Source organism: Panthera tigris, chromosome B3 (assembly GCF_018350195.1).
Source record: "Panthera tigris isolate Pti1 chromosome B3, P.tigris_Pti1_mat1.1, whole genome shotgun sequence".
Classification (NCBI taxonomy): Eukaryota; Metazoa; Chordata; class Mammalia; order Carnivora; family Felidae; genus Panthera; species Panthera tigris.
Window position 1 is genome coordinate 84,165,355 of NC_056665.1, and position 14,357 is coordinate 84,179,711.

General features: G+C 37.8%; 1 protein-coding gene across 2 annotated transcripts in view; it reads left to right on the forward strand.

Moving 5' to 3' along the window:
* Positions 1-14,357, forward strand: part of PRORP (protein only RNase P catalytic subunit) — a 131,230-nt gene that overhangs the window by 2,047 nt on the left and 114,826 nt on the right. For both annotated transcript variants that reach the window (XM_007073735.2, XM_042989561.1), the window contains exons 2-3: positions 1,577-1,624; positions 2,099-2,231. In XM_007073735.2, coding sequence (XP_007073797.1) covers positions 2,181-2,231 — 51 coding nt within the window. In that variant the 5' untranslated portion in view covers positions 1,577-1,624; positions 2,099-2,180. The remainder of the gene's footprint in view (positions 1-1,576; positions 1,625-2,098; positions 2,232-14,357) is intronic.

Below are 14,357 nucleotides of genomic sequence, written 5' to 3' on the forward strand. Positions count from 1 at the left end.
GTGCCTACCAATAGAACTTATGGCTGGAGTTTATAGCAAGAAAACTGGAGCTGTCTTTGGATCATATTAGTATGTTCAGAAGTTCTTCTGAAACCTAGTGACTGGTATCTGTTTAATCTATGCATTTCATCAACTTGGATGTTTAGAACAGATAAGGGAAGCCTGAGCAGACATGATATGCCTGTTAAAAATGTTAAATGTTAAGTGTTAAAAATGGAAAATCTCTTCATTCCAGTTCATTTTGTATCTTTCCATCACCCAACTGCTCTCTCCAAGGCTCTCTGCTTTCCCTCTGCTTTTTGTTCACGTTCCTGGCTGTGACCCTATTTATTGCTTCAGTTTTTTATTCACTGATTCACTACTAATTTTTTTTAGGCACTTTCAAAAAAATTCATTCTTTTTCTGTTTTTCTCTTTTCAACTATATATCCTTTGCACAGAGCTTTGAAGTAGCAATCATGTTTAATTATCTTATTTAACAAATTTGTTGAATATGAGTGGAGGAGCTAGATTGTGAAATTATTTGAATGCCAAGGATTTTGGGTTTTGTTCTGTTACCTTACAGTAGAGTTCCAGGGCACCTGGCTCAGTTGGTTAAGCATCCTACTCTTAATTTTGGCTCAGGTCATGAGACCTAATCTCAGGGTTATGAGATTGAGCTGAGCATGGAGCCTGCTTAAGATTGTCTCCCTCTCTCTCTCTCTGCCCCTTCCCTGCTCTCTTGCGTGTGCACTCACTCTCCTCTCTCTCTCAAAAAATAAATTAAAAAATAAAAATAAAAAAGGTAATTGCCAAAACAGAAAAAAAGGTTGGAGAGGGATTAAGATTGGAAATAGGAAGATCTGTTTGGAGGCAATTGTAGGTTTGAATGAGAGATGATGAGATCCTGAATTATGAACTAGGGAAGGAGAAGGCAACAGAGTCCTTAGAAACTGATGGTAGTATATGTGAGAGAAAAAAAAGGAATACATTGATTGAGCAAATAAATCAGGTAGTTTTGAATGCTTCCATTTGGGTAGGCACTTTGGGTGTTTTGTGATGTAAGATCTATTATGATGGCATTCACAACCTAATGGAGAATGCAATACTTGACAGTTAATAGTGGTGTATAAGAAGATAGTGTAAGGGAAGGAATTACTCTGGGCAGGAACAATCTCTGGCAGCTTCATGGAGAAAGTTAGAGTTGAGTTTGATTTAGAGGTTACACTATTAATGTTAGCTGCACAATCCTGTGAAAGTAGATTTAGACTTGAAGATGAGGGTTGAATGACCAGAGGAGAAGTGAAGGGAAGGAGGTCCACAGTAGGGTACTGTTCCCTCCTTAGCCCCATCACAGTGTATCACCCACTCTTCTAATTAAACCATCCTGGGGAAGTATCCTGAACATTTCAGAGCTCTTGCCTGCCGAGTTTCTAAAAACAATTTCTAAATAAAATGCCTATTTTTTGGTTCTATGGGAATCTGACCTTTTTTCTTTTTTTAAAAAATTAGAATTATTATCTCATTTATTTTATCAATATTGTTTTAAGTTTTAGGAATCTGACGTAATGATTTGGTCTTGTAATCTTTTTTTGTAGTGTTCCTGGGGAACAATGGAAAGGACAGTTCACAACAATCCAGGGAAGGTAAAGACCAGTATTTTATTTTTAACTTGTTTGATTCAGGTTTAGTAGGTTTTGTTGCTACCGATCAAAAAAATTTTAAGAATACTTTAGAAATTGGGTAATTAAGAGAGTACCCAAGAAAAAAAGCCATATTTGGCATATGGAGGATTTGCAGTGCTCAACATGTTTTTCCCATAGGTGCAGTGAGCCTCATGTGAAGCCTCAGAGATATTTTGCCCTACAGATCTGGAACCCAGTTGTGTTTTGGGAATAAGTTTAAATACTTTATCTGGATGCCCAGCAGTCTACTTTTTGGGTTTTCTGGCATACCTAATGTGTGTTATTATCAGTTTTACAAAAAATTGCATGTGATGATCACAAAGATTATAACATTCTTTTTAAATTACCTTTCAATTTCTTTCTGTCCTAGGATTATTCATTCTAGAGAAAATTCTTTTCCAGGATACCATTTAACACAAACTTTTGTAATTACAGTGGTCAGTGTTCGGGCTGTGGAAAAACCATAGAGTCTATTCACCTGAGTCCAGAAGAGTATGAATTTCTCAAGGAAAAAATCATGAGGGATGTGATAGATGGAGGTGATCAATACAAAAAGACAACCCCTCAGGTGAGTCCTGAACAGGATTTATTCCTTTTTTGGATTGCTTTTCTAGAGTAGGGGTTGGCAATTTTTTTCTATAAAAGACTGATAGTAAATATTTTAGGCTTTGTGGGCCAGTAAATATTTTGGGCTTTGTGGGCCATACAGACTCTGTTGCAACTTTTCAACTTGAAATACAATACATAATATAGTACATAAATGAATGAGCATGGCTGTGTTCCAGTAAAACTATATTAATGAAAATAACAGTGGGCTGGATTTGGCCTGCCAGCTATAGTTGCCAACCTTTAGGAGAGACTGCTTAGAATTTAATAGAATAATTGGGGTAGACTATCATCCATGTATTGAAGTCAGTCTGTTTCATGTAGATGCAAGTCCACTTAAGCCAAAAAGATAGGTGCTTATTTTTTTGTCTAAGTATTTCCAGAAAACTGTGTTCAGTAAATTCCCATGAAAACATGGCTTTTCACAACTCTTCTAATCAAGAGAATTTAAGGTAACTTGACAAAATTATTTCCAAATTTTCTAAGTATTGAATTTGATTCTATAAGTCATTTTTAATAGCTTCATTTTGCTAATCTTCAGTACTTTATACTGGTTCACTAAGTTGAAGAACTAAAATGCTTTTACAACTTGGGGAAAAATTGCTTATCATCTTACTAAATGCTTTTTTTTCAAGATACCAAATAAAAATAAGAAGTACAAATAGTTTTGCCTTCTCCCCTTGACTTAAAATTGTCACAGAAGGCCCCTAGATCATATGAAAACTTTTAATGCTCAAAATAAAGTCAAAATATGGTCCATAAAAACATTAGCTTCATTTTATGGAATACCTTTTAGCTGACTTTACTGATAAATAAAATTAGTTAACGTTTATTAATGATGCTAAGTATTTTATATTCATTATCTTATATATTATTTAATTTTTATAACCACCCTAATAGGTACTATTTTATTTCTGTTTTATAGAGAGAGTGACTGAGGCTTTGGGAGATTAAATCTGCCCAAGGACCCCTCATTAGGACTGACTGACCCTAAAACCTTTACTGTCACACTCTATTGCCTCTCATTGCATGACAGTCCATAGTTCCATATAAATCTGACAGCCAGCTGGTTGGAGTAGCTTTAAGAATTTCTGCCAGCTGATATACGATTTAAACAAATAAATTTCATTTCCCTCATCAAACATCTGTTGAATGCTTATCTGTATTTTCTACAGTAGATGTTAAGATAGATGCAAGGTTGTGTACAAATTATGCTGTTTGCTGCCAAAAACTTAACCATTTCTGTTGTGGATTAATTGAAGTTTTCCCACCTTTCATTTTTTATTTAATAGTCTTCAACCTAAAGGAAAAATGAAAGAATAGCACAATAGACACCTACATACTCTTCATTTTGAGTAACCAATTGCCATTTATGCATTCCCTCCGTATGTTTTTATGAGCTATATAAATGTAGGTTCTGGGGGCACCTGGGTGTCTCTCAGTTGGTTGAGCGTCTAACTCTTGTTGTCAGCTCAGGTCATGATCTCAAGGTTTGTAAGTTCAAGCCCACATTGAACTGTTAGTGTGGAGCCTGCTTGGGATTCTCTGTCTCTCTCTCTCTCTCTCTCTTCTTTCTCTGCCCCTCCCCTGCTCGCTCTTTCTTTCAAAATAAACAAATTAAAAAAATAATAGTAGGTTGTAGACATATTACCTTAAATATTTCAGCGTGTATCTTCTAAGAATAAGAAAATTCTGTTGTTAAATACCATTATCACATTTAAGAACCTTCATATTAATATAACTTAATAAAAGGCACATATTCAAATTATCCCAGTTGCCTCCTTAAAATGTATTTTATAACTTTTCCCCCCACTGATCCAGGATTCGGTCAAGATTTGTTCATTGCTTTTGGTGGTTAGGTCTCTCTAAATCAAGAGCAGCCCCTCCCACACTGCTTTTTTTTTTTTTTTTAATGACATTGATTTTTTTTTTTGAAAAGTCTAGGTGTTTTGTCTTATACTGGACTTCTCAAACTTTGTACCTGTGAATCATTTGAAGGTCTGGTTAAAATGCAAATTATGATTGAGTTGTCTAGGGGCCCAAGACTCTGTATTTTGAACAAGCTCCCAGATGATATGATTCTGGTCTTTAGACCACATTTTGGGCAATAAGACTTTAGACTGAGTGATTGCTTTTTCTTCATTAATTCAGTATAAAAGATTTTGGGTAAAGTATGTGGGTGATGCTGTGTGCTTACTGCAGCCACATAATACTAGGTTATTTTCACTATTGATGCTAAGTTTCATCACTTGATTAAGAGGACAACTGCCAGATATCTCCATTATAAAGGTACATTTTTGTAATCTTTGTAATTAAAAAGTGGGGTGCCTGGGTGGCATAGTTGGTTAAGCGTCTAACTCTTGATCTCGGCTCAGGTCATGATCTCACATTTCATGAGTTGGAGCCCAGCACCGGCTCTGTGCTGATGGTGCAGAGCTTGCTTGGGATTTGGGGCGCCTGGGTGGCTCAGTCACTTGGGCGTCCGACTTTGGCTCAGGTCACGATCTCATGGTTTGGTTCGTGAGTTCGAGCCCTGCATTGGGCTCTGTGCTGACAGCTCAGCCTGGATCCTGCTTTGGATTCTGTGTCTCCCTGTCTCTCTCTGCCCCTCCCCTGTTCACACATGTGTACATGCATACTCTCTCTAAAAAAATAAATAAACATTAAAAAAGTAATCTGTGGAGTAATATTTCAGGACTATGCAGATATCCTGTCACTCTTGCGGATTTCCTGTTAACTCTTCACCTAGTGTTTTTCACATCATGGAGATGATCTCTACTTTTGGAGGTTGCACAGTGGTGATCTTCAAGTTACTTTATTCCTCCCACATTTATTAACTGGTACTATTCTATAAATGGTTTTTCTCTTTCTTGGAGCTCTTTTGTTTGTTTTTTAAACATTATTTTTGAGACAGAGAGAGAGAGAGAGCATGAACAGGGGAGGGTCAGAGGAAGAGGGAGACACAGAATCTGAAACAGGCTCCAGGCTCTGAGCTGTCTGAGCCTGACGTGGGGCTCGAACCCATGGACTGCGAGATCATGACCTGAGCCGAAGTCGGACGCCTAACCAACTGAGCCACCCAGGCGCCCCTGTTTTGTTTTTTTAATAATCTATATAGACATAAGGACAAGGACTTTTTTTTTAATTAATTGTGTTAGAATCCATTACCATCATTATTCTTTTTGGTGCTCAAATTGTCTTGGATTTATCTTTTAGGAGCCCCCTTCAAGCCATCTCCTGTTTCTTTTTGGCATTTCACCACTATCCTATCAGTTTTTGCCCCCAGCTTTTGCACTTCTCTTCTTTCTGGCACAATCACTAATTGAATACTTTTGTTTGACACCTCTCAGTGGTTAAACATTGCTGTAATTCCTTTTTAATGAATATCACTTTAAATCTAGATTAATAGAAGGAAGATTTGTTAGTATTCTCTTTTGGAAAAGACTTAGAACCCAGAGCACATCTTCTTGTTGGACAGCGTTATACTGCAAGAGGAGTTGCAGGCTCCAGACTATGGTGAGAGTAGCAGAGAGTAGTCATATATTTAATTACTGTAATTGGCAAAGTAACTGATTATATTCACCGAAGGATTGGAATATTTTAGGGCAAGGGAAATTATTCTCTCTTTTCAGTATGCTTCCCCTTTCCCCCTGAAGGTCTCCAACCCTATATTCCATCTCTTGAAACTGCCTTTCACCTTCAAGCTGTTAACATAATAATAATTGCACCATTTATGGAATGATTATCATATGTCAGGTACTTCAAGATCTGTTACACTCACGACAACATTGCAAGGATATCACCCTTTTGAAGATGGGGAAGCTCAGGATAAGCAATGTATCCATGGTTAAAGAGCAGTGAAGAAAGTCATATGATGTGGCTGGATTGTTCAGGGTTTAGTTTTTGTGTTATTGGCAGAGGAGAAGGGGCAGGGATGGATCCAGAGCACTGCTAGTGGATTGGAGTAGAACCAACTCTTTTTCTGGGACTAGAGCCCAAGGCAAATCTGTCGTTTGAAGGTGTGAGAAAACATATAGCCTAAGGAGCCTTGAGGAGAGTTTTAAGCCTTGGAAGTTTGGAATATTTGGGAGAGGATTGGAGAAAGTATTACTGGATGGTGCTGAAGTCCCAACTGAGGGTGGAGAGCATAATTTTGTAATGGCATTGATCTGTGAGACACTTTCAGCATTCCTGGGCCATCTAGGAATAGGAATAGGGAAAGCAGGTAGATGGGATGGTACAGGATTTTGCTAATCTGGTATAGTTGAGGGAAAACAGGAGTTGAAGGTGTAGGTGAAAGGATGGATCAGTTAATGGGCCAGGAGATCAAGCTTGATAGGAAGGAAGTAAAGATGGGTGGGAGCTCATGGATTAAGAGACAATAGACATAAAAGTGGATTGGATACTCATTGAGGTTGAAGAGCAAGCATAAAAGGAGTGAGAATGACAAACAGGAGATTTTGATCAGTGTGTATTAGAGTTTAGATGTTAGAGATTGAGTGCTCTACAGTGATGACAAAGTCCAGAGTATGACAGTTAAGCAGATGAAGAGACTGAGAGCCACAAGTGCTAGATGGTCATCCACAGATTTATTGAGTGTCCATATGATAATTTTTTAATAATAATTTTAAAATTATTTAAATAATTAAATAAATTGTTATTTAAATAAATTTAAATTTACTCATGTGGCTTTTTAAAATAGCCACATTTTATGGAATGCTTACCAGGTGCCAGGCACTGTGCTTTGTTATTTAGGCTGGTGATGAAGACTGAGTCGGATGGCAAATTCTCAATGCATGTAGAAATGTCTGGGGTGACACAGGTGATAGCAAAGAGGAGGAGTCAGCAAAGTATGGCCTGCAGACCAAATCCAGCCCACCACGTGGTTTTATGAATAAAGTTTTATTGGAACACAGCCATATGCATTCATTTCTGTATTGTCTATGGCTGCTTTTGCCTTGCAGAATTGGGTACCTATAAAAAGAGACCATGTGGCCCATAAAACCTAAACTGTTTACTATCTGGCCCTTTACAGAAAAATTTGCTGACCACTGGTATAGATGAATATCATAAACCTTAGTTGATGTGGGGATTGGAGACAGTGATTTTGAAATTTTATTTATTTATTTTTGAGAGAGAGTGAGAGAGAGAGATGACAGTGTGAGCAGGAGAGGGGCAGAGAGAAAGAAGGAGACACAGAATGCGAAGCAGGTTCCAGGCTCTGAGCTGTCAGCACAGAGCCTGATGCTGGGCTAGAACTCATGAACTGCAAGATCATGACCTGAGCCGAAGTCGGACGCTTAACCAACTGAGCCACCCAGACACCCCAAGACATAGTGATTTTGAAGGAGCAGTGGGTACTAGAAGAGGGCCTTTTCTTTCTCCTCAGTCCTATAGCATGCTTTGAGAGAATAGGTTCCCTAAGAACTAAGTAACTAAGAAATCATTGGTAACCTCAGGAAGAGTAGTTTTGATAGTACACTGGAGGCCAAAGCCAGCCATGTTAGAGCAACTGAGTGAACACACATTGAGTGTAAACTATACTTTTGCGAAGATTAGATGAAAATCAATTAGAAGAAATGGGATAGTTGTGGCTGGAGGATGGTAGACGTCAAGGGAGGGGATATAGGGAGATGGGAGAGACTTGTGCATGTTTAGGTGATGGAGAAAAGGTGTCAGTAAAGATAAAAATGTTGAATAAGCAGGACACGTAAGAGAGAGAATGGATTATGAATGACCCAGCTTCAGAAGTAGGAGGAGTTGCCAAAAAGAGCACAAATGGGGAGGTTAGAAATAGAGTTCTTATTTGAGACTGTAGAAAAGAAAGTGAAGATGGGTGCAGATATAGATAAATATATAGGTAGAGGGAGAGAAGTTTGAGGGAAGTGACATCTGTGTCAAATGGATATAAGGTGAGAGATTGGAGTCAAGTGGAAAGTCTAGTCAACACTAGAGACAGTAGAGACAGTTTGGAATGGTTCTTAAGGAGAATGGCAGAAATGCTAACTCAGGGCAGAAGGATTATGACAGGGTGGGTGCTGAGATTTGAATCAGTAATTTGTAGACATTACATGAATGTATGATTTAATATTTTTCTGACAGAGCTTGACTCACCTAGAATGGTAGTAGTGAAGACAAAATGTAACATTGGTTCAGATTTTGGGTTTTGTTGGTTAGGGGTGACAATATGATAGGGAGCAAGGGAAGGTAGTTCTGACAGAGTAGTTAACATGATCAGCATGGGGCTCAGACTAGATGAGGAAGAAAGGTCAGAGAGCACTGTCTAGGAGAGTTTAAGGGACTAGTAGTCTCAATGTGGGGTAGAAAAAAAGGTATAGTGGGAGTAAAGGAAAGAATACGAGAAGGCTGAGGTCAGAGAGCAGGTGAAATATTTGAGGTTAAGATTTCCCAGGAATAGCCATACCACGCTCTGGCCAGATCCAGCATCTGGTTTGGCATATACCCCAGGGTAAAGTTCAGCACCAGAGTATACCACAAACTGGATGGTTTAAACAACAGATATTTATTTTTGCACAGTTCTGGACACTAGATGTCCAAGATGAAAACATTGGCAGGTTTGGTTTCTCCTGAGGCTTCTCTCCTTGACTGGCAGATCACCCCTTTCTTGCTTTATCTACATATAGACTTGTTCTGTGCTTGAGCATCCCCGGTTTCTCTTTGTCCAAATTTCCTTCTCATCCAAGGACACCAGTCAAATTGGATTAAGGCCCGTCCTATGGCCTCATTTTATCTTAAACCACTTCTTATCTCCGAATATAGTCACATTCTGTGGTACTTAGGGTTAGGACTTCTTCAACATATGAATTCTGAGATGGCCACAATTCAGTCTATAACACCATTCATTGCAATATGTATTAAAACTATGTTGTATTCAGCATTTTCAGCTATTTTGTACTAGGAACAAATAGCTGAAACTGAGTTCAATATTGGTTTCTATAGTTTGCTTATAATTTAGGAATGGGAGGTATAAACCAAGGAGTAAATATCCCATCCATGTTGAGTTTCTTTGTCTACTTAAGGAAAAAGTATGATATCAGCTGACCTCCATAGGCACCTAAAATGAATTCATCAAATAGAATTCTTTTGTTCAAATGAGATGGCACCCTCTGATAAAATCGTTTTCAACCTTGGCTGCTGATTAGAATAGTTTGGGAGATGATTAAAAATTAATGATACCTGGACTCAACCCTCTGTAGATTTTGGCTTTAAATGTACGGTTCAGTGGTATTAAATACATTCACATTGTTGTATAACCATCATCCATCCCCAGAACTTCTTTCATCTTTTTTTCGTATCTCTTTTCATCTTGTAAAACTGAAACTATACCATTAAATAATAACTTCCCATTCTCTCCTCCCTCCCAGCTGCTTGCAACCACTGTTATACTTTGTGTCTTTAGGATTCTCACTACTGCAAGTACCTCATATAAACGGAATCATACAGTATTTGCCTTTTTGACTGGGTTATTTCACTTAGCATAATGTCCTCAACATTCATCCATGTTGTAGCATAGTGCAGACTTTTCTTCCTTTTTTCTTTTTAATTTTTAAAAAATGTTTATTTTGAAAGAGAGAGAGAGAGAGAGAGAGAGAGAGAGAGAAAACGTGGGGAGGGGCAGAGAGAGGGAGACACAGAATCTGAAGCAGGCTTCAGGTTCTGAGCTGTTAGCACAGAGCCTGATGCAGGGGTTGAACTCAAGAACCTTGAGACCATGACCTGAGCCGAAGTCAGATGCTAAACAGACTGAGCCACCCAGCTGCCCTTCCTTCCTTTTTAAGGCTGAATAATATTCCATTGTATGTGTGTACCACATTTCGTTTATCCATTCATCCAGCAATGGATACTTCAGTTGATCCTACATTTTAGCTATTATGAAAATGCTGTTTATGAGCATGGGTGTACAGATATCTCTTTGAGGTTCTGCTTGCAGTTCTTTTGGGTATGTTACTGGAAGTGGAATTGCTATATCATACGGCTAAATCTGTTTTTAATTTTTTGAGGAACTGTGTTACACAGTAGCTGCACCATTTGACATTCACACCAACAGTGCACAAGGATTCCACTGTCTCCACATCCTTGCCAACACTTGTTTTCTTTTCTTTTCTTTTCTTTTTTTTTTAATTTTATTTTTTATTTTTTAAAATTTACATCCAAATTAGCATATAGTGCAACAATGATTTCAGGAGTAGATTCCTTAGTGCCCCTTACCCATTTAGCCCATCCCCCCTCCTACAACCCCTCCAGCAACCCTCAGTTTGTTCTCCATATTTATGAGTGTCTTCTGTTTTGTCTCCCTCCCTGTTTTTATATTATTATTGTTTCCCTTCCCTTATATCCATCTTTTTTGTCTCTTAAAGTCCTCAAATGAGTGAAGTCATATGATTTTTGTCTTTCTCTGACTGACTAATTTCACTCAGCACAATACCCTCCAGTTCCATCCATGTAGTTGCAAATGGCAAGATTTCATTCTTTTTGATTGCCGAGTAATACTCCAGTGTGTGTGTGTGTGTGTGTGTGTGTGTGTGTGTGTGTGTGTGTGTGTGTGTATCACATCTTCTTTATCCATTCATCCATTGAGGGACGTTTGGGCTCTTTCCATACTTTGGCTATTGTTGATCTTTTCTTTTTTTTAAATAGTATCTCTTCTCATGAGGTGGTATCTCATTGTAGTATCTCTTCTAATGAGGTGGTATCTCATTGTAGTTTTAGATTTGTATTTCCCTAATGGTTAGTGATGTTAAGCATCTTTTCATGTGCTCTTTGGCCATTTGTATATCCTCTTTGGAGAAATGCCTATTTAATTCCTTTGCCCATTTTTGAACCAGAATTTTGTTTTTTGTTGTTGAGTTTTAAGTGGTCTCTATATATTCTGGATATTAATTTCTTATCAGATAATATGATTTACAAATATTTCCTATTCTATGAGTTGTCTCTTTATTGATAGTGTCTCTTGATGCACAAAATTTTTTTATTGTGAAGTCCAATTTGTTGGTTTTTTTTTTTTTTTTTTTTTGTTACCATATGTCTTTGGTGTCGTATCCAAGAAAATCATTGTTGAATTCAGTTTTTGTTCTGTTTTCTTCTAAGAGTTTTACTCTTTTAGGTCTTAATATTTAGATCTTTGATTCATTTTGAGTTCATATTTGTGTATGGTGTTATGTAAGGGTCCAGCTTCATTCTTTTGCATGTCGATATCCAGTTTTCCCAGCACCATTTGTTGAAAGACTGCCCTTTCCCCGTTGAATGGTCTTGGCACCCTTGTCAGAAATCATTTGACTATGGATGAGAGGGTCTGGGTTTATGTCTATTCTGTCGGTCTATATGTGTGTTTTTACACCAGTACTACACTGTTTTGATTACTGTAACTTTGTAGTAAGTTTTAAAATCAGGAAGTATGAGTTTTGTTCTTTTTAAAGATTGTTTTGGCTATTCAGGGTCCTTTGAGATCCCATATGAAGTTTAGGATGAGTTTTTCTATTTCTACAAAAAATATCATTTGGATTTTAATAGGGATTGCATTGAATTTGTAGATTGCTTTGGGCAGTATCAACATTTTAACAAGGTTAAGCCTTCCAGTTCAGGAACATAGGATGTGTTTCCATTTATTTATGTCTTTAATTTCTTTCAGCAATCTTTTGTGGTTTTCATTATAAAGTGTTTCACTTCCTTGGTTAGGTTACTTCCTAACTATTTCATTCTTTTTGATACTATTGTAAATAGAATTGTTTTCGTCATTTATTTTTTAGATTGTTCATTGTTAGTTTATAGAAATGCAACCAGTTTTTGTACGTTGACTTTGTAATCTGCTACTTTGCTGAACTGATATATTGTAACAGCTTTTTTTGGGTGTGGGATCTTTAGGATTTTCTGCATATAAGATCAAGTCATCTGCAAACAAAAATAATTTTACATCTTCCTTTCTGACTTGGATGCCTTTTACTTATTTTACATGATTAAATTGCTCTAGCAATTTACTTCCAGTACTATGTTAAGTAGAAGTAGAAGGTGTCCTTGCCTTGGTCTTGATCTTAGAGGAAAAGCTCTCAGTCTTTCACCATTGAATATTATGTTTGCTGTAGGTTTTTCACATATGGCTTTTATATTGAGGTAGTTTCCTTCTATTCCTAGTTTTCGGGGTTTTTTTTAATCATGAAAAGGGTTTTCTGTCAAATGCTTTTCTGCATCAGTTGAGATGATCATGTGTTTTATTTTTCCTTTATTCTGTTGATGTGGCCTATTACATTGATAGATTTTCATATGTTGAACCATCCATGCATTCCAGGAATAGACCTGTTTGGTCATATTGTGTAATCCCTTTAATATGCTGCTAAAGTTTGCTTGCTAGTATTTTGTTGAGGGTTTTTGCATCACTGTTCATGGAGGATCATGGTACATAGTTTTTTTGTAGTGTCTTTCTCTAGCTTTGGTAGAGGCAGTGTAATGCTGGCCTCCAAGAATGAATTAGGAAGTATTCTCTCCTCTTCAGTTTTTTGGAAAAGCTTGAGAAGGATTGGTATTAATTCTCTTTTGTAGAATTCACCAGTGAGCCATCAGGTCCAAGATGTCGTTGCCACTGTTGTTGTTGTTGTTGTTGGGAGATTTTCTTACTGGTTCTGTTTCCTTACTACATATAGGTATATTCAGATTTTCTTTTTCTTTGTGATTATGCCTTGTTGTCTGTACCTCTGTGATTAAAAGCAGCGATCAGCAGAGCGTAGATCCCTAGTATTTGGAAGACAGGATCCTTTTTGTCCACCCAGGCTCCCATAATGCGTGCAAGCTGCTCTAGGAACATGACGGATGCCTGCCATTTGGCTTCGGGTGTGGAACGGGTAGTTGCTACTGTATTAAGTGTTAAAACTGAACAAAATTAACCACGTTTATCATACAAGTCTCCTTCTGCAATTTGCAAGCCTTCAACAGACTCCAGAGTTCCAAAATAGTTACATCAGACAAATTCTGTCAGTGTAATTGTTATCTAGGTGGGAGAGACAAATTCCTGGTGCTTTCATCTCCACCATCTTCCCCTCAACTTAGTGAGTTTTGACACATACATACTCCCGTGGAACTGTCACCACAGTCAATATAATGAATATATCATCTCCAAAAGTTTCTTTGTGCTACTTTCTAATGACTCCTGTACCTCACTCTTTCCTTGCCCCATGCCCCATAAACACCATGGAAGCACACCATATATAGTATTTTTTGTCTGTTTTTTTTTAATATTGAGCATAATTTTGAGATTTCATTCATATTTTGTGTCTCAATCAGTTTTATTCCGAGTAACATTCTGTTGGGGTGGATATACCACAATTTATAAATTCGTTCATTTATTGATGGACATTTGGGTTATTTCCATTTTGGGGCTATTACAAATATAGCTAATAAGAACATTCTTTTATGCGGTGCCTGGGTGGCACAGTCAGTTAAGTGTCTGACTCTTGATTTCCACTCAGGTCATGATCTCATGGTTCATGAGTTTGAACCCTATCTTGGGCTCTGTGCTGACAGGATAGAGCCTGCTTGGGATTCTGTCTCTGGCTTTCTCTCTCTGCCCCTCCCCCACACATTCATGTACTCTCTCTCTCAAATTAGTAAATTAAAAAAATATAAAAGAACATTCTTGTACAAGAGTTTGTGCTTTGTTCCTCTGTGTTTGTTTCCTAGGGGTGCCTAAGGATGCCAAATTGCTACAAACTGGGTAACTTAAAACATCTGTTCTCTCATAGTTCTGGAGGCTAGAAGTCCAAAATCAAGGTATTTGTAGGGCCGTGCTCCTTCTGAAGGCTCTAGGGAAGAATCCTTCCTTCTCTTTTTCTAGCTTCACAAGCTCTTGACTCCTGGTAATCCTTGGTTTTTCTTGGCTTTTAGGTGTATTTCTCTGCTTCTTTGTGTGCCATATTTTCTTTTGTCTTTCTTTTCTTTTGTTTTTAATGTTTATTTTGAGAGAGAGACACACACAGAGTATGAGTGGGAGAGGGGCAGAGAGAGAAGGAGACATAGAATCTGAAGCAGGCTCCAGGCTCTGAGCTGTCAGCACAGAGCCCGATGCAGGGCTCAAACTCAT